The sequence below is a fragment of the Excalfactoria chinensis genome, chromosome 1, assembly GCF_039878825.1.
Source record: "Excalfactoria chinensis isolate bCotChi1 chromosome 1, bCotChi1.hap2, whole genome shotgun sequence".
NCBI classification, from domain to species: domain Eukaryota; kingdom Metazoa; phylum Chordata; class Aves; order Galliformes; family Phasianidae; genus Excalfactoria; species Excalfactoria chinensis.
The window spans coordinates 129952165-129971503 of record NC_092825.1 but is presented as its reverse complement, the minus strand read 5'-3'; the positions used below and the strand labels follow the sequence as shown (position 1 = coordinate 129971503).

The following is a 19339-nucleotide window of genomic DNA, read 5'->3' as shown; positions in this document are numbered from 1 at the left end:
TAAAATGAAAAAATACACAATTGAAGACTAGCTGGATAATGATATCAAACATGAATTGTAAAAGCATCTTCGGCTGCACAAAGTTAACTTCAAAATGGTTAATAAAAAGCTGGAGTCACAACACAGGATAGAGAAGCAGCTCTTTCTCAGCATTGCGTGTGCAAGTACTTCAAGAAGGCAAAGATGAGGAAGTCAGCCTCAGTGGAAGACAAAAGGCTGGACGCGGTCAATCTTTGTATCTAAGGCTTACAAATATAAATGTAAAAATCCAGCAACATATTTAAAAAACAACATGATTTTACAGTTCTGTATTAGGACAGATCCACAGAGCTGACTGTTATAAAAACACAACATAGTGCGTAAGTTTTATTTAGGGATTTAATTTATATACCACAAATACTGCCTTTAATATAAGTACAATATAATACAGTTTTATTTATTTGACTGCTGGTGTTCGCTTTGGATCATGAACTCAATGGCATGCTGTGCTGTCAAAACTTCAATAATAAAATGGCCTCTAGTTAAACTTCTCTGAAGTATAAAATCATGCAAAATCTACATCCTATATGATACAACCAGTACAATAATTGAAGCCAATAGCCTGCAATCAGCCTGGACCATCTTCTGAGCTTGTTCACGAAGCGTCCGCAACTCTCAACCATCATTTTTGTTAGGCAGAAAGGAAGAATATCTGTTTTGTCTCTGGAATCTCCCCATGACCACTGAAACCAGCAACAACGTGCACAGCTATCAGCCAACAAATCTTCATTACCTAACGCAGTTCAGACTGCACATTTAGTCCACGCTGATGAGTCTGGGGTTAGGAAGTTTTACGCTTTCCTCCTGTGACTACCGGTCGTGCATATTCCACAAAGTCATCTATAAGAACAGGCCATGCTCCTAAAGAGAAGGCATGCAGTTCAGAAATTAACACATTATTATTGGCAATAAGTAGGTATAGTCTCTAATATATATATATACATATAGTTAGTATATATATAGTTTTGCAGTTAGCAGTATTTTCATACTGCAACACTGTGACCCTTGTACCATAACAATTTCAGATATCATCTGTTATATCATTGTGTGACAATATCTTTACTTTCATCTACATATTACAGCAAGATTTTAATCATTAACATTTTGGCAACAGGTAACATCTTTATCAGTTCCATCACTGATGTCACTGAGTGCATCCACAGTAAGCTTGCTGATGACACCAAGCTGAGTGGTGTGGTTGACACAGTGGAAGGAAGGGATGCCATTCAGAGGGACCTCAATGGACTTGAAAGGCGGGCCCAGGTAAATCTAATGAGGTTCAACACAGTGGAAGTGCAAGGATTTAAACTTGGACCAGCTATACAGATGGTATCCTGGGGTGGCCAGCAGGGACAGGGAGGTGATTGTCCCTCTCTACTCTGCCCTTGTGAGGCGCCATCTGGAGTATTGCATCCAGGTCTGGAGCTCCCAATACAAGAAAGTTGTTGGAGAGGGTTCAGAGGAGGGCCACAAAGATGATCAGAGGGCTGGAGCACCTCCCTTATGAAGGCAGGCTGAGGAAGCTGGGTTTGTTCAGCCTGGAGAAGGCTGCAGGTTGACCTCAGTGCAGCCTTCTAGTACCTAGAGGAAGCCTATAAGCAGGAGGGGAGTCAACTCTTTACAAAGGTAGATAATGGCAGGACAAGGGGAGATGGTTTTAAGTTGAAGGAGGACAGATTTAGGTTGGATGTCAGGGGAAAGTTCTTTACTATGAGAGTGGTGAGCTGCTGGCACAGGCAGCCCAGAGAGGTCTCTGGAGGTATTCAAGGCCAGGATGGATGGGGCCCTGGGCAGCTTGGTCTAGTATTAAATGGGAAGGCTGGTGGCCCTGCCTGCCGCAGTGGTAGTAGAGCTTGATGACCCTTGAGGTCCTTTCTAACCCAAACCACTCTACGATTATATATTCCATTTTTTATTTAAAGCAATATTTCAATAACGCTGTATCAATTTGTCATGATATTCAGATATTATTTACCTTCTTCATCATAGTTGGACATATCATCTGCAATCATATTTCCAAAGTCTAACAGAAGATTCCAAGTATCTTTTGGAATTGATCTTTTATGATGTTCCTATAAAAGAAGAAGGGCTCTGTTCAATATAATCTATTTGCAGATTCCACAGAACTATTTTGACATACACAGAAACAGGTGGTTCACAATTATTTATTTTAATAAGTTGAAACTACAAGATGAACCCGCTACTAAAAAAAGACAGAAAAGAAAGAAAACAACTACTTCACACTTCCAGTTATGGATCTCATTGTCCAACCATTTCAACTTGAGCCCTTTTATCCTACCATTACCCAGCCTGTCTTTCAATTCAGTTACAGTTGTACGTGTCTTCCGCCTTTCACTCCCAGAGTACATTCTGGATCCATCATCTCAGCATTTCTTCTAGTAGCCTCCCAGTACCTGAAGGGGCCTACAGGAGAGCTGAGGAAGGACTTTTTATAAGGGCAGGTAGTGATTGAACTGGAAGAGGGTAGATTTAGACCAGATATTAGGAAGAAATTCTTTACAGTGAGTGTGGTGAGACACTGGAACAGGTTGCCCAGTGAGGCTGTGGATGCCCCCTCCCTGGAAGCACTGAAGGCCAAACTGGATGGGGCTGTGAGCAGCCTGGTCTAGTGGGAGGTGTCCCTGCCTACAGCAGGGAGGTTGGAACTAGGTGATCTTAAAGGTCCCTCCCAACCCAAACCATTCTGTGATGATTCTATGATACTCCCTCCTTCACTGTAGTGCGCATCTGCATCTGCTCCACTTGTTCTATTCTCTAATACCACTTCTTTGTCTAATTTCTGCCTATATGTTCCTGCCTCATTCACACAGAACAGTTTCCAGCATGGCCAGTTTGAGCAGCATGCAAAAAAGCTTCAGTTCTAGTCAGTGTTCTCTCAGCTTTTAGTCAGGCTCCCATTCTCTTTCTTTCTTTCTTCCTCACAACCCCATTAAGAGCCTTAAGACCTCGCTTCACTTCCCCATACTGGCCCCAGCTTGATCAGCCGGATCAAGGATCTGGCCATCAGTAACCATCCCTTCCCTTTCCACCCATTCTTTTCCACACCACAACCAGCCACACAATTCTGCAGAACAATCTGAGCAAGCTCTGGCACTTGGTCTGACTCCATGAGAAACCTCCTGATTAGCCTGGAGAAAGAAAAGTGTAGTTTTAGCTGGATTTCTTTACCGCCAGCTTAGCAAATAGAAACAACTCACAAGCAGTGGTCAATGAAGTGCCACAATTACTCTAAAGGAAAGCAGCAGAAACATGTGGTATGGAAGAGGCTGTGGAGAACCACAGCATCTAAGCAGTTGTGAGTTGTAGGATCATTTAATCTGTTCATACTGCTGCATTACTCGAAGTCAGCAGGGGTGATTAACTGAAAACTCAGTTTCATTCCTGAAGCCCAGATCTGATTTGCAGCAGGAAATTGTAACTGCATGTGAAAACAGGCTCAGTGGAATGGGTTTTTCTGCACTTATATAACACCATAAAGAGTCCTTAGCTTGCTGCTTTTTTAGGTCATTTTTGTTTTCCATCCATCCATTTATTCTAAAGTTTTGGCTCAGGTTAAATGTCTGTAGCAAAATAAGACACTCTACAACATAACTCCTCAACTACTGATAAAAATCAAACTGAGAAGTCCAAATAGATTATACATTCTTTTGCAAGGACACAGAAATGGAGCGTGGATGAATAAATCACTTTTTTTACCAAGAACATTTTGTAGTTTCTGAAGTTTAATTCATACACCTTTACTCCACTGCCCTCAGAACTGCGCTGACAATACAAAGGTGCCACGGTCAGCTCACAGCTGTTGTCCAAAGTGAGCCAAAAGAATTACTCTGACAAGAACTTCCGCTAAGAAGTTGCCTCTCAGGTTAAGTCAGTCATAATAGAATTGAGTTTAAAAAAAGACAGTTTCTGCATTAATACCACAAAAGGCAGAGCATGGTAAAATATGTGGCTAACAACAATCACAGCTGTCTTGAGTGTAAAGACAACATAGGTTCAATCTACAATTATGGCCTCATTTCATGCAGAAGTTATTGTAAGTAGGAGGTTACAAGGTTAAGCGAGCAGAACGCACTACTGCTTTGCTACACCTTTTTTGCTTTCTTCTCCATTAGAAAACTGTATTAAGAAGGTTTATTTTGGCTTGGTCTAAGACTCTCTTATATCAGCTCAAAAGAAAAAGGAAGGAATTCAAAGGAGGCATTTAGACAGTCAGTCTCTTTCTTCATTGTGAGCACAGCACCATCCATATGAGCCAGACTACTGTGAACTACAACAGTCAGGGATGAATGAACTGTGTACTTACCAACAAGAATTTATTCCAAAGGTCTAGAAATTTAAACCTTCCTGACAAGACTAAATTCCAGTAGGCGATTGCCATTTCTAGATCTGCAAGACAGAAAGCAAAACATTAAATGTTACGCTACATTACAAGCAACAGATCTGTTACAGTTAAGCAATTAATGCTACATTCAATATATTACCATATAAATGAATTACATTCTTCTACAATTGTTACAGCTGACAGGAAAAAAAAAGTAATGATAAAAACTGCATATTAAACATTACAGTCCTAAAGAGTGAAGTCTTCATTATTGCCCAGCAGTGCTGGCTTAAAGATGCAATTAATCTCCAGAAACAAAACACAACAGCTATCGATCAGCCTGCCCACAGACATGAAGCAAAAATGTGGCAAATATGGACACCAACCCAAACACTGAAGTTTGCAGGTGCCAATTACCGTAAGCTTATCACATTTTAGTTACCCGTGGCTGGAATAGGATTTTAAAGACAAGAGGGAATGGAAAAACTATTTCTCTGGGCATAATAATACTACAGCAGCCCTTACAGCAATACAATTTTCTTCATCCGGAATCATTTATCAGAAGAACACCTAGAACCAAAGCTGGAAATGCAAGTCCATAAAGTGGATCCTATTCTACACCACAACCTAACAGCAGAGCTCAGTTCATGCATGCCAGCAAGAGGATGCAGTACTGCCACATGTTCAAGTGGAAAAGGAAGAACAATATTAGATGCAGCATAAAAGAATTTCTTGAAGGCCTGTTTCATTCTCAGCCACACAGTACCTAAATGCTTCTGCCCCACTCTCACAGATAACACTGTCATGGATTCACCAATCATTGTGCAACAACAAAATAAAGGCACATCATTTCTTAAACCACGAAACGCTTTCAATTGGTGTGTTTAGTGTAGGTTAAGTATAAACCAAATATGAAACTTAACAGAAATGACTATGGTAGTAGCAGATGTAAAGGAAGCCTGGCCTGCCTACATGAAGGGAGTGTGGTATTTGGAACTGTGCATATCCTATTACAAAGCAAAAGTCAGTGTCACCTGGCTTCATACCCAAAAGAGAAGTTCCAGATTGCAACACAGCCAGTTTCCTAGAGCCTGTTTCATAGTGTGAAGCCCAGACTAAGATGATAGAGATGCAAATTAATTGTTTGTATCTGTTATTCCAAACAAAAACCAAAAGAAATGAGAAGGGAGAAACTCTAATAAACCTTATGAGTTCCTAAAACACACTGTGACGTGTCTGCCTTCAATTCCATTCACTCAGGCTTCATTACGAAGACTCAGTTTTTCTGAGCTGATCTTGTAAGCACTGGCAAAATGCACAATGATGAAAAAACAGAACCACGGGCTGGCTGAGGCTGACAGGGCCCTCTGTGTCCCTCAGGCCCACCCGCTGTCCAGCAGGGCACCCAGAGCAGAGTGCCCAGGGCCACGGCCAGGCAGCTGCTGGAGATCCCCAGGGAAGAAACCCCACAGCCTCTCTGGCCTCATGCCACGAGTTCTGCATCCCACAGAAAGATGCTTTTTGCAAGGTGGAAATTTTCCGTGCAGTCTTAAGAATACGCATCTCAGCGCTGCACAGTTACAAAAGCATCCATTCTAAAAGACAAAATAAAACTGCAACAGTATGCTGGTTTTGTCCAAAGACAACGTATGAGAGCTGTAGAGTTGGAAATGAAAAGATAGCTGCATGAACCTACGAACCTCTGGAAACTAATGTCTAAGCAAGGACTGTGCGCACAAGTAATCAAGGAAGCGAGGAAACAGATAAAATCATCAGATTGCAAGGAAATGACTGGAGAGCAGGATTTATGAAGGACATGAAATTAAGTTCATTTAGACCTGCTGTGCCAAAACAGCACTCTGGGATTGCAGCACTCACTTGTCATTCCTCTGCCAAATAGAGCTTTCCAGCTCTCTCAGACAGCACTACCAACAGAGCTGTTTATGCAGTTCTGTTTGAAGCTGTCAGAATACAATAACCAATCCATTTATATTACTGACATAAGAGGAGAAAATAGGCAGAAAACAAAATAGCTAATTTGGAGGCCAGTATAAAAGAAAATAAGATATTTACAGGGATACTTCAATATTAAGCGTGGTTGCCCATAAAATCTGTTGTTGGCACACTATTTTCTACACATTATGACAGTATAGTCTACCATGTTTAAGAGCTCAGAAAGAAATCATTATCTTCATATCAATGTGATAAAGCTTTCCTACATTATATACTAGTCATCTTTGTGAAAGACTCTGAGCAGCCTGTAAAAAGCCCCAGCGTTCAGTCAGACAGTAAGTTGAATACACTTTGACTGGGCAGGACTTTCTGTAGTAGGAAAGTGTCTGGAAATGTTACCTCACTTACAGATGCAAAAGAGAAAATTAGCCGAGAATGTAACATAAAGATCGTGGGAGGAAAGAGTTGCTTTTATTAGATAAGTTAATAAAGATTAAAGAACAAACAAACAAGAAAAGATAACAGAGGAATCTGAAATGGAAATTTCAGAGCCAAGAGTTCCTTCACTTGAGATTTTCCCTCCTCACTGCTTTAACCAAATCTTTATTCTATAGCTTTGAAAACAAGAGCATCCAAGAAATCCTATTTTTTTTATGCTATGTTTGGTACAGTAATCTGAAGAACTGCAAGACAGATCTATTTAAACCATTCAACTGCCTATAATAGTTTATTACACCTTTATGAGAGACTGAACTTCAGATGTTTTCTTTATAGTCATGTGATTTGTGTAAAACAAACCCAACTGGTGCGGATGTAGAAATGGTGGAAACAAGTGTGAAACTAAAGAACTAAACTATGGCACTATCCCCACCAAAACAATAAATGGGATGAATACTTGCAAGATTCAGCGAGTTACTTGATCCCTTGTATTCCTCATCTCTGAATGATTTTAACAGCCCTCTTGGGCCTCCAAATTACTGAGGATATGGACACAAAAATAGTTTGTTTCCTAATCATAACGTTTTTCTTCTACGTGCAAATAAAATCCACATAGAAAGGCAAGAAAACACCATCAGGATTCAACCTGGAAACCCATCAGCAAACTGTCAAACATTCAGAGCAAAACAACCCTTATCTACAATTAGGAGCACTCAGAGAGAAGGGGAGAAGCAGAGGAGTATGAAGCGAACACTGGAATTGGCTTAACTCAGGATCCAGCTGAGCTGTACCCATTCATCTCTGGCAAAACCATTAGCCAGGAGCTCCCCAGTGCTCTGTGTTTGAGAACGCATAATGCACAGCATCTGAATTAAGCCTCTGGTGGATGGGGAGGCACGGTGAATCACAGCATGTGGATTTCAGAACATCTCCGCAGGAATCAGTCAGGGTCTGACTACTTATTAACTCTATCTCAGTATCAGCCATGCTGAAGCAGACTGATTCCACATGGAATCTTTTGTGCTCATTTCGAGCATCCACTGTACAAAAGCAGATAAACTGCTTCTAAAAGTGAGCTAGGCTTAAAAGATGATAACTATCTGAATGTCAGCGTGAGGGCAGGATAATAGATCTGATTATAGCCAATCTTAACATCTTTCTGTCTCTCCAGATCTCTCCATGTACAGTTCAAACAAACAATAACTGATGACTTAAAGTTGTCTGGATAATACATATCTTAATTAAGAGTCAAACTTGAGTAAAAGAATCAACAAGGCATTACTAGAATGGGAAGTTACATCACATCTTTGGTGCCACTATAAGCCTTTTTTCATCAGAGCACCCTTTTCTATTCTAAAGTTCTCCTAAATTGCAGGTGTTTTCAGAATGAAAAACAACAACAAAAAACGAACAAAAAATAAAACAAAGACCATACGGACAGCCCAAGGCTATTCAAACACCTAAAATACAGTATCTGCAGACCTCTTCCAAAATAAACATGAAATTAATATGTTGGATTCCCTCAATTTCTTCATCTACTCACTCTTCCAAGCGCTCTAGAAACGGATCAATCTAATTCTTCATAGAAAGTGGAGGAAATGTTGACAACTAGCAAGAAAGAAAATGATATCCTTGTATAATGTCTAAGCATCTCTAAAGACTCTCAAACTTGAGATAATGCTATGATGAAAGCTAAAGATGATGCTGCTTCAATTAAAAAGAGCATATTATACTCATCTGCTCATAGAAGATGCAACCTCCTTGAAGTCCACATACCGGATGCAAAGATAGTCATTCTTCTGGTCTTGAGGTAACATTTGATTCAAGTCTGAATGCCCTCTTCACGTATCATGTCTTGCTTGATCCCAGGAAACTGGCAGAGAGAAGGAAGCACAACCTTTTGAGCCAGTAAGTAGGTGAAGGGGCCACGAAGGAGTGATGAAGGACCAAATCTTTTTGTTTCCATGTTGAAAGCTGAAGACTGTGAAGGAATGGGTTAAGTTCCTCCACTGTGCTGAAACAAACTGTAGTTAAAGTCCTGAGCACGAGGAACATCTTCAACAAATCTTGTTGAGGTTCAAACGGGAGATCCACTAAGAGACTCACAATAAGTACCAGGTTCAAAAACAAAACAAACAAAAGGAAAGATGGAGCTAAGGCCTTGTTTTGAGCTTGAACAGTGTCCTTGGAAATCCTGACCGCTCTGTACACAGCATGACTGAAGATCTGTAATCTTATTCTTTAATCGGACAAGAACGAGGATGCAAAATTTCACTGACTATAGCTGAAAAAGCTAAAACATGGAGTAAAATGTGAGATAAAGATCTCCAAGTATGTTTGGCAAAGCTTAAGAGTTATTATAGTATACACAGTAGCAAGACTATGAGAAAGCAGACTAAACAGGCAGAACCAGTTATCCACAGTAATTCTTTGTCAAGGTCTCCTGGAAAACTGGACCTTAATAAACCGTGCCGCTCACATTACCTCGAAAATACAAAGCACTCAGATGAACCTTAACATATCCAGACATTATGTCTGCTGTTCAACATGCAGCCACTGAGATGGCACTGCTGTGTGAAACTTCTCTTTTCCTGAATTCTGTCCGCCGCTCAGAGGGCAACAGATTTAACACTCATAAACAGACATCTTTTTCTTCGACAATAATCAAATCTATTCAGATGTATTTGAAAGAGACTTGACAGTCGGATCCTAAGCATTGTAATCAGAACACCGTTTTTCTGTTTTAAAGGAAATCCTGGTAATACGCTTTTGCTTCCTGCACCTCACTACTTACATGAGCCATCACCTAAGGGGACTGGTACTACTTCAACTTCTTTAAAGAACCTATGTTCAGACTGAAGCATGCTACTTAAGAAGCTAATGAAAATAAATGGAATTCAATTTGGATGAGGCTACAGAGACAGAAGTGCTGCAGATATAAAGAGAAAGATTCCGTGGTATCACCAAACAAACCACGGAAAAGAAAGAGACTAATACAAAAGGCAGTTCTACCTCTGGGAACAAACACTGAACTCTGTGCCTAGTTTGGGATCTGATGGAATCAATACAACTGAATTTACTAGAGAGGATTCTTCCCAACTAATAACGTAAATGCAGAATTTCTTGCTTTGGTTCTGAAGGGAACTGTAGAATAAAAAGAAACTAAAGAAGCAGTAGAAAACAGGTTGTCCTAAAAAAGAAATAAAACCAACACAATATTGCCAAAAAAAAACCAACAACATAGGACTGCTTTCCTGCAATGACTTTCACTGCACCATGAAAATAACTACGTCAGGTACCACTAAAGTTCTTCTTTTTATCCATCACCAAAAAATCCTTCTGTTCCTTCCTACTCCCTTCCTAACAAATGATGTCAATAAATAAAAGTTGCTGTCTCCAAAAGAGGAAATGTTTGGGACACAAGAACATTTTGGTTTGTTTTCTTCCTCCCGCTTCAGGTAAAGTTGCACTGAAAACTGACAGTAAACTCCAAATGAACGTCTAGAACTTCAGTTTTGAAAGCACCGATGACAAAAGCAAAGCTGGAGATGGCAAAACTCATCACAGCACACCGAAGCAACCTCAAACTGCTACCTGCCATACTTTAGACCCTGCAGAAGTCAAAGGTGTTTCTAGAAGACCACACCGAAGTGTTGACTCTCAATTGTTCTCTGCCGAACTAGAGAGACATGGCCTGTACACAGGAGTGACTCCTGTATCTAACACTGCCCAACACGTAAGTAATTTGGATGATACAACATAGGAAATCTTAATTAAATCTGCCATTTACAAAGCGTAGCATGGTGGAAGATGGGATTAGAATTCAAAGTTATCAGTACAAACTGGGAAAAAAAAACCAACATCCCGAAGCACTTTAAATAGGGAGCACTTTGTTATGGAGAAGTGCAAAGTAATAGGGCTAGTAGGAATAATCAACTGCAAAAGCCAAAGACCAGGATCAAGAGAGTGTACTGCAGTTAAGCATAAAACAAGTAAAATAATAGATCACAAGATGCAGATATTGTCAGTGTTAAAATGTAGAAAAACAATACCGAGTTGTAAAACGAGGAGCAAAATATCTAAGGCACAGGGAATGCTATCTTTATCACAAGAAATACAAATATTAATACAAGATGATGCTTCTATTTATTAAAAACATTAAAAATCAAGCAAAGAACCTGATTCACTATTAGAGCATCAGTTTGTCGCTGACACTAGCTGTCAAATAGGAGTATACCTGAGAATGAAGAAATGTTTTCCATCTGCGGATCACTGCCCTGAGTAATGAGTGCAACAGCTACCAGACTTAGTGGTTTAAGTTCCCTGTATAGTAAAAAGAAAACACTGGACACTTCAGGCCTCGGACAAATCGCATTAAAATATTTCTTGCCGTTCAATTGGGAAATAATTCCTTTTGTTGTTTCCATTTTATTAATTCCATTCACCTTTATTCTTTTTGCGAGCTTAGTGAGCTCACAGCCTTCGAGCCATAATTCAAATGTGAATGTATGGAAATGAGTAGGCAAACACTATCACTGGAGTACATCATCAGAAAAAAAGGTAAGCAACTAGGACAATAGCTTAGGAGCATCCTATATTTACATAGCACCGTGTGTCATCTAGTCTGCATGTGGAAAGGAAGAAGAGATCTGCACTTTAAAAGGATCTAGACAGAGTTAGAGGTTCATACCAGCTCCACATTGGATTAATAAAGAAGCAGGCTTTGTACATCAATGAGATGAGTTCCTGCATCTCTTCAACAATACACCTTGCAGTCATAGGGACTCAAATACTGCATGCTTCCATATAGTTGTGGAGAGAATGAGTTAGGATCAACAGAGAGAAAATCCAAAGCATACAGAACATACACTGTGCAATAAAAAAATACCTAATCTTACACTAGAGGCAGCTGAAAAAACTAGAGCTCTCAGCACACAGAAATGCTCTTGGAGGGCAACTGACTGAACTTCTTTTCCTTGCTGAATAGCCTTTTGCTAAAAGAGAACAAGAATTATTTTCAGAATAATCAGAGGAGAAAGCAATATGAAGCTCACACCAATCTATTTTTTTTTCTTCCACTTCTCTGCTCCACTGAATATAACAGCGTTCCTTGAGAAGAGTTCAGCTCCAAACTGATGCGGTATCACTTTTTTGTTTGTCTAAGCTACCAGTCACCCGAAGAACCCAAAAATGCCATATTAGACAACATGCTCAGCATCCTTGTTTCTACTCAATCTATGGAGGTCCAAGCTCACACTGGACAGAAAAGTGCACCTCCACAAGAATAAGATTTAATATCTGGAGTCACCTTAGTAAAACAAAGCCTGACCAAAAACATCCCCATGTTGCTGTGAATTTGGCATCACTTGAAATTAAGACACTTGAAGTATTGCTAAAATTATCATAATTCTTCAAACCTGAAACCAGTAACAGTTCCAATCAACTTTTTCTCTAGCATATCTTACACGTTCTTTCTGTACTGCACAGTTTATCTCACTAAAGCTTTATTTTTTTTTAGTGCAAGGAGGCATTTGGGTGTTTTATTGCTAAGAAGACACTTACAAATGAAAGGGCCTCCATACCAAATAAAGGGAGGTAATGGAACATAAGTAAATTTCCTTTTTCCTCCTCATGTCAAATAAACAGTACACTCAGTTCCATAATCTGGGTTGGGCTGCCTTCCCTCCCCTTCTCTTTGTACAGACTTGAGAAATAAGTCTAAAAAGCTTTTCACCTAAGTACGACTTTCAATCTGGAATAGAGCCAATTAAAACAGGAAACTATTTGTAATATTTCTTTAGGTGTTCCAGAAACTCCAACCTCCGCCATAACTTTTTTCCTGCGGTCTGACAGAACTAGGCTTCATCATGAAGAGAGGCAAGAAAACAAACAACTAGTTGATGAACCTGAACTCCAACCAGCTACTCAGAACCACTGTGTAACTATTTCCTCTTTGTGTCTGGAATGGTGGCATGTGACCCACAAAGGGATGACAAGCATAATGAGAAAAGAAATTAGAGCAAAAGATAAAGGGAAACTGACTAAAAGCTGTCCACGTAATTCCTATTAAAGAATGAGGAACAGACACTACTGGTTGAGAAAGCCCAAATCAGCACTATGCTTTACCAACAATTTTTGAGAAAGACTGCTTATTGACATATATATCAAGTGATGCAGACACAGAATCGAAGTGGCTAGGCTAAAAAGAAACCAACCACTTCATTGAATAGCCTGGGTTGAAAAGGACCACAATGATCATCTGATTTCAACCCCCCTGCTTTGTGCAGGGTCACCAACCACCAGACCAGGCTGCCCAGAGCCACATCCAGCCTGGCCTTGAATGCCTCCAGGGATGGGGCATCCACAACCTCTTTGGGCAATCTGTTCCAGTGCATCACCACCCTCTGAAACTTCCTTTTAACCACTACACAAACAGAACAATGATGACGTGATGCTGTTCTACAGAGGGAAGTTTTTATTCCTTTCTATACATTCATAGTAGATATAGATTTGAAATTTCACCTTACAATCTTTTTCCACGTCTATCTATTCACAAACCACAGATATTTTTCATGTGAATATAAAAGTTGAGTTTTTGAGAATGCAACATTTGAATTTAAATGATGTATTTATTTTACTACAGCAGTACAAGGCATGGATCTGGACAAATCTCAAGATTTAGAGAGAATATTCAATTAATACTTTTTATGTTGCGTGCCTATTTCTACTCGCTAGCTTTGAACCAAATCCATAACATTTATTTATTTATCTTCACATAAAAGCTGTGGGCTAAGGCTAAAGGTTCTAAAAAGGACAATAACTTCTGCCCAGAGTTTTTTTCCCCCACTTTTCAAGCTAATACTGAAATTTTCTTTCAGTTTTATTCCGAACAAAACAGAAAACACAATTCATTAAGTTCAGTTCTTTGTTGTTGTCTTTTTTTAACATAAAATTACGTCAGGGGTCCAAGAGCTGCTTTGACGAGAGAAGAGAACATCAGAACTAACAGAAATCCCTGTTACATTATCTGCACCACATGAATATTAAAGAAGAGAAGAACTAAAAGAACAGAGAAGAGAACTCAGGAAAAACGATCCATAAGCTTACTATAGAATCGCTGATGACACAGCTACACTACCAAATGTATTAGGAACTCAGTTCACTGTCTCTAGATATTTTCCCCACTTTTTTCTACTTACCTAGACCCTTCTGTCCAGGATTTTTTGCAAAGTTAAAAGTAAACTGATAAAAATCTTTAAACTTTGTTGGATCCTTCAGTTCTTGTTCCAGTCGTGGCAATAGAGCTTTTAATTTTTCTGTGGAGTCACACCTGTTGCAAAAAAGAGATGACATTATTTTGCTGTAGGTTATTTTAAGGGTTAGTTTCAGAGCAAAACAAAACAATAGTTACCTTAAAAACAGGAGGTCTTTTTGGAAAGTCTTTTTAAAAATATGATCATATGCCTTTACTAAACAAACTGAGATGGAACATTATACATAGGTCTTCATAAGCACACAACCCAAACAGGATTCCTTTTGCAGTCTCTTTGTGAGTTCACGAATTCAACAATCATAGAATCATAGAATCACCAAGGTTGGAAAAGACCCACAGGATCACCCAGTCCAAACATCCATCAACGACCAATAGTTCTCACTAAACCACATCCCTCAACACAACATCCAAATGTTCCTTGAACACCTCCAGGGTCGGTGACTCCACCACCTCCCTGGGCAGCCCATTCCTCTGCCTGACAACTCTTTCAGAGAAGTGGTGTTTCCTAACGTCCAGCCTGAAGCTCCCCTGGCACAGCTTGAAGACATCCCCTCTAGTCCAATCAAAGATCAGATGTTACACTGTTCTTAAAGCTGACTATATAAACCTCACTGGAACAGACTCTCCAGGGCACTGGTCGCAGCCCCAAGCTGCCAAGTTCAAGGAGCATCTGAACAACGCGCTCAGACATATGGTCTGATTTTTGTGTGGTTCCATGCAGAGTCAGGAATTGAACTCAGTGATCCTTACAGGTCCCTTCCAAGATTCTGTAAGATTTGTCTTCCTTGCAGTACCGCAAGAATCATTCTACTTCTACCTTCCCAAGCCCATTGTTAAGGTTTTGCAGTAACGTGCCACTGTAAGGATGACAGGACACTACAGGCCTTTAGCGGCTATTAAGCTTGTCACCACTACTACCAGCTTTTCAAAGTTTCACATCTGATTTAATTAAAAATGTTCTGATGAGAAACTGAACTCAGGCCTTGCGTTTTGAACTGCACAGAAATGGATACTTACCCCAGCTCTGTCATGCCATCTACAAATTCCTTTTTACTGAATTCACACTGAGTAGCCGCTCTGAATTTCCACGCTACAACCAGAACACTGATACTGGCAGGGTCCAGGCTTAAATCGTCACAGAACTGTTGTATTCCATCAATGCCAATTTTATTTTCATCTTGTGGGTCTGCAGTTCAAAATACACAAAGGATCACTCTAATTATTCATAACAATATTTACCGACAGTCATCATCAGCAGAGTTCTGATACCCTGCAAAATTCAAGTGTTTTTGACTTTACTGAAGTTTCACAAATGTCTTCACTTAAAATCAGGTTCTAAGTACCATGAAGAATAACAGTAGGTAAATCAAGTGCTCTGCAAGCATCCCTAAGAACTGCCTTGTGATTCTTTTCTAAATTCCTCAGGTAACTTGTTAATAAAACAGCTGTCTTCTCTCCATAATGCTCTGTGCAAGATACGAACTAACAGGAAGAAATAAGCCTGACCGAATCTACAACACAGTAAAGCCGGTATATACATCAAAGGGCAATGTATTCATAGGTTAGTATGTTCTGAACTTATTAAGCAGGCAATCAAAAAACCTACCCAGTAAGCCCACAGAATTTTTCCTGATAGCGATAGATGAAAATACACTACAACTATTCCAATTAACTGAAGCATTTTTGGTTTGCATTTGTTAGGAAATTTACCACACCGTGGCTCAAACAATGCCACAGCATAACAGATCCTCAAGCTAAACCTGATGTAGTTCTAAGGGAGGTATAATGCCATTCTTAGATATCTTGGGAATAACTGAAGATCCGAAAGCAGAACGTATGTGTGCTGAAATCAAGGAATCAAGCCTTTAATCGTATTCTTTCCAGCCTTCTGAAAGTTTCAAGGTTAAAATTTTAGCGTGATCTGTGTTAGAACTGCAAAGGTGTGCTGCTAACCATAGCACAGACAGATAACTGACTGAGCTTTCCTTCGCAGAAACAAACGGGACAGTTTGCCATTGCTAGAATATTGCCAATGAATAATATTTGTAGGTTTTTGACTGAATTTCTACATTCTTGACAGCATTTCTGAGTTACCTGGATCACATATCACATAAGTTCTCTTCCTTTTATTTTTTTCTGTTACTTTTAAGAAATGAGGTTAAAAAAAGAAACAACTCTGCCTTTAACCCACTTCCTTTTTTTCCTACCAAGCCTATCCAAACAGACACATCATTTCTGCAGTAAGAGGAGAGTAAAGAGTAAATCAAGGATGGAGCTCCAAGACTAGTTTTCTGAGGGTTTTTATTTTACTGCTCAGACAGATTTCTAGCTGTAACGTCACCTGAAATGCTTTTCGATTTCAAAGCATAGAAATACTACTATATTTGAATGAAACTCCTCCAAATGTTAGTACAGGATCATGCGTGTTATTTTGCCACACAAAGTATATCATCCGCGTATCTTATAGCAGCCAGCAGCAATAAATCAACTAAGTTCCATAATAAGCTCTACTCCCCTTCCCACATATGCAGCTGACACAATTTCCTCGTGGTCGGTTTTAAATGCTCTTAGTGTTCCATACACAACTTTGGTACATACTCCTGTAGAGTTCAAAATAGATTCCCACTGCAGAATTACACTTATTTCACTTGTCTCATTCTTATCTCACTGCTGCATACACAAAGTGAGAAGCAGAAGTTCGCAGTCTTTCCTTGGAGCTCCTTCAGAGCGGCAGAGGGACAAGCTACAGAGATACCACCCAAATGACATAATTACAACAACAAAAGCCAAAACAAGAGAAGAAAAAAACAAGCCTTACCTTTGTATCGATTATACAATTGCTCTAATTTCTTCCTGTCTACCGAATTCTTCATGGATTCTTTGTAGTACAAGTCTGGATTCTGGAAATAGTTGTCTGTTGCCACTTCTAGCTTCCATTCATTCTGCATCAAGCAGTATATAGCAGTCCTTTCCCCAGCCTGGGTAAAAGCCATAAACTGGCGGACCTTGTCCTTCTGAGATGATTTAAGCTTATGCTTTGGGATGCAAAAGAAGCAGGAAAGCCAATGAAGCTAATCCAGAGGTTTGTTTCAGCATTCTATTACTAATGCCTACATTTAAAAGGTTTTAGTTTTCTTGCTGGTGACAACCTTCACTTCAGAATTACAGGAAGACAAAAGCCTTGCTCTCCTGCAGTTAAAAAGACAACGTTTTCTTCCACAAACTGAAATGACAGCATCTATACATACATTTTTAACAGCAAAAATTCTGGCAGTAATCAATCTGTATTCCTGCTTTACTGCTTGCATATGCAAAAGCGTTTCTCTGTTCTGTAACATGAGCAAGCACGAATTTCATCATACAACAATATGGCTATCTTCTGAATATACGCCTGTTGCTTATATAAACAAGAAACCACGGAGGCCCAACGTACAGATGCTCAGGTCCTGTACAAGACCTCTGTAAACAGAAGAAAACATAAACCTTCCCAGTGGTTTTCCTGTCATTTTCCTAGCACTAATGGAGAGTTTCATCCTTTCAAATGATCACTTGAAAAGTCAGGAGCGTTTCTCCCATTTTTATGTAACTTCTGCCAACAGAAGACAGAAGGCCAAATGAAAACAAAGCAAGTGGCAGAGACGTGGTGAATTGCTACAGTGAGACTCAAAAGTTCTCGAAAACATGACCTAAAACTTTAACGTGGTCTGAAAAAGAAAACGATATTTATGCTATCATCATATCAACAAAGCAGCCTGCTGTAGTGGTACACAGGAGCCTGTAGGGAGTTTCTCTTCGCTCATGGCAGCAGCCATATCTACACCTACACACCACATTCCTGTGTTTCTGGAGAACCCAAGAGGTAGGAGAGGGGATTTTATGGGGAGCACGTCTGCTATTACCATGGGTCAGCGTGGAAGGAGGAGGAGATAACTTTAAATCAGTGTGTTCGTGCACTTCCTGATTCTGTTAAACCACTCGCAGTCAGGTGCAACAAGGAACCTCAAACCTGAGAAACCTGTCTGCAATTGCTCTGCTGCTGAGGCCATTGGATACAGCAGAAAAGATCAATGTCCCAGCCCCACGAGTATCAGAGGAGGAGCACAGCACCAGTGGCTGGGGCAGCTCTCAGCGCCCTTCCTATCTCTCCTACGCACATGGATGGAGACATCTCCACCGCAGATGGTCCCGAGACAAGGAACGTGTCACGTGAACAGGGTACGGACTTCAGTCCTTCTTATCGCTTCTCAATTTTATATAAGCATTAGGACAGAAAGCAGCTTTTCAGGGAAGTAAAAAAAAAAAAAAAAACAACCCGATGGGGAAAATAACTACAACGTGTTTAGGGAGGAAAATCCTCACTATCCCTTCACTTTCCCTATCCTTGGTGGCTCCCCCACCAAGCTTCCAGCTCTCCTTATGAGTTAGATACCCCCAGACCGAACTCCTCCTCGTGTACACAAGCTGCCGTGCCGGCAGGGCCGACAGAGCTCACGCAGCGGGGTCACTCGAGGAGAACACGCGGCTACCCGCTCGCCGCTCTCGCCGTCCCGAGTTCCGTGAGACGGGGAACCCCACGCGTTCTCTGTGGGGCCGGGGGGCCGTTTCTGGAGCTCGCGTCCCCGGCGTGCCCTCTACCACCGCTATCCAGCCCCAGCAGCACGGCAGCCCGCAGGGAACGCCGCGGCAGAGGCCGGGGGGGGCAGCGCCTCCGCTCCGGCAGCGGCTCGCCTCGGGGGCCCGAGGGCGGCCCGGCCCCGGGGACGCGGCGGAGGGACTCAGGGACCGCGCGGCGGCGGGCAGCGCAGCCCAAAAAAGGGCAAGGTACGCGGCGCCGCGCTGCGCTCCCGAGCGCCCGCCCCGGGTGACCTTCCCGCCGCCCCCCAGCGCGGCGGCCGCTCCCGTCGGCTGCTCGCCCCCCGCCGCCACCCGCCGCCCCGTCCCCGGAGCGCTCGGGCACGGCGCAGCAGCCGGCACCCCAGAGGGGCACGGGGGGACGGAGCAGACGAACGGCCGCAGGGCGCAAGAAGCCGGGAAGGGAGCAGAGGGTTCTACGCTCGCTGCCCGCTGCCGCCCGCTCCCCCTGCGCCCGCCGCCTACCATTTTACCACCGGCGCTTTGACCAACTTCACCGCCCGGCGCCGCCGCCGCTACCAGCACCGCCACCTCCTCCTCCTCCTCCCGCGCAGGCGCGCAGCGGCCCGGCCGGCGCCGCCTATCAGCGGCCGCGCTGCGGGGAGAGGAACGCGGAGCTCGGGGCTGCGCGCCCGCGGCCCTACCGGCAGCGGTACGGCCCG

General features: G+C 41.7%; 1 protein-coding gene across 2 annotated transcripts; it reads right to left on the bottom strand.

Moving 5' to 3' along the window:
* Positions 1–282: 282 nt before the first annotated feature.
* Positions 283–19272, bottom strand: DCUN1D2 (defective in cullin neddylation 1 domain containing 2). Of its 2 annotated transcripts, none has more exons than XM_072343396.1 (7): positions 19143–19272; positions 16864–17080; positions 15063–15231; positions 13972–14102; positions 4364–4446; positions 2015–2111; positions 283–900 (listed from the first exon to the last, which is right to left on the bottom strand). In XM_072343396.1, exons 1-7 carry the CDS (start codon positions 19143–19145, stop codon positions 821–823), a joined length of 780 nt encoding a protein of 259 aa, XP_072199497.1. In that variant the 5' UTR covers positions 19146–19272; the 3' UTR covers positions 283–820. The 2 variants fall into 2 exon arrangements, with proteins under 2 accessions (XP_072199497.1, XP_072199488.1); XM_072343387.1 differs by having other exon boundaries at positions 337–900; positions 16864–17234; positions 19143–19224.
* Positions 19273–19339: the final 67 nt, after the last annotated feature.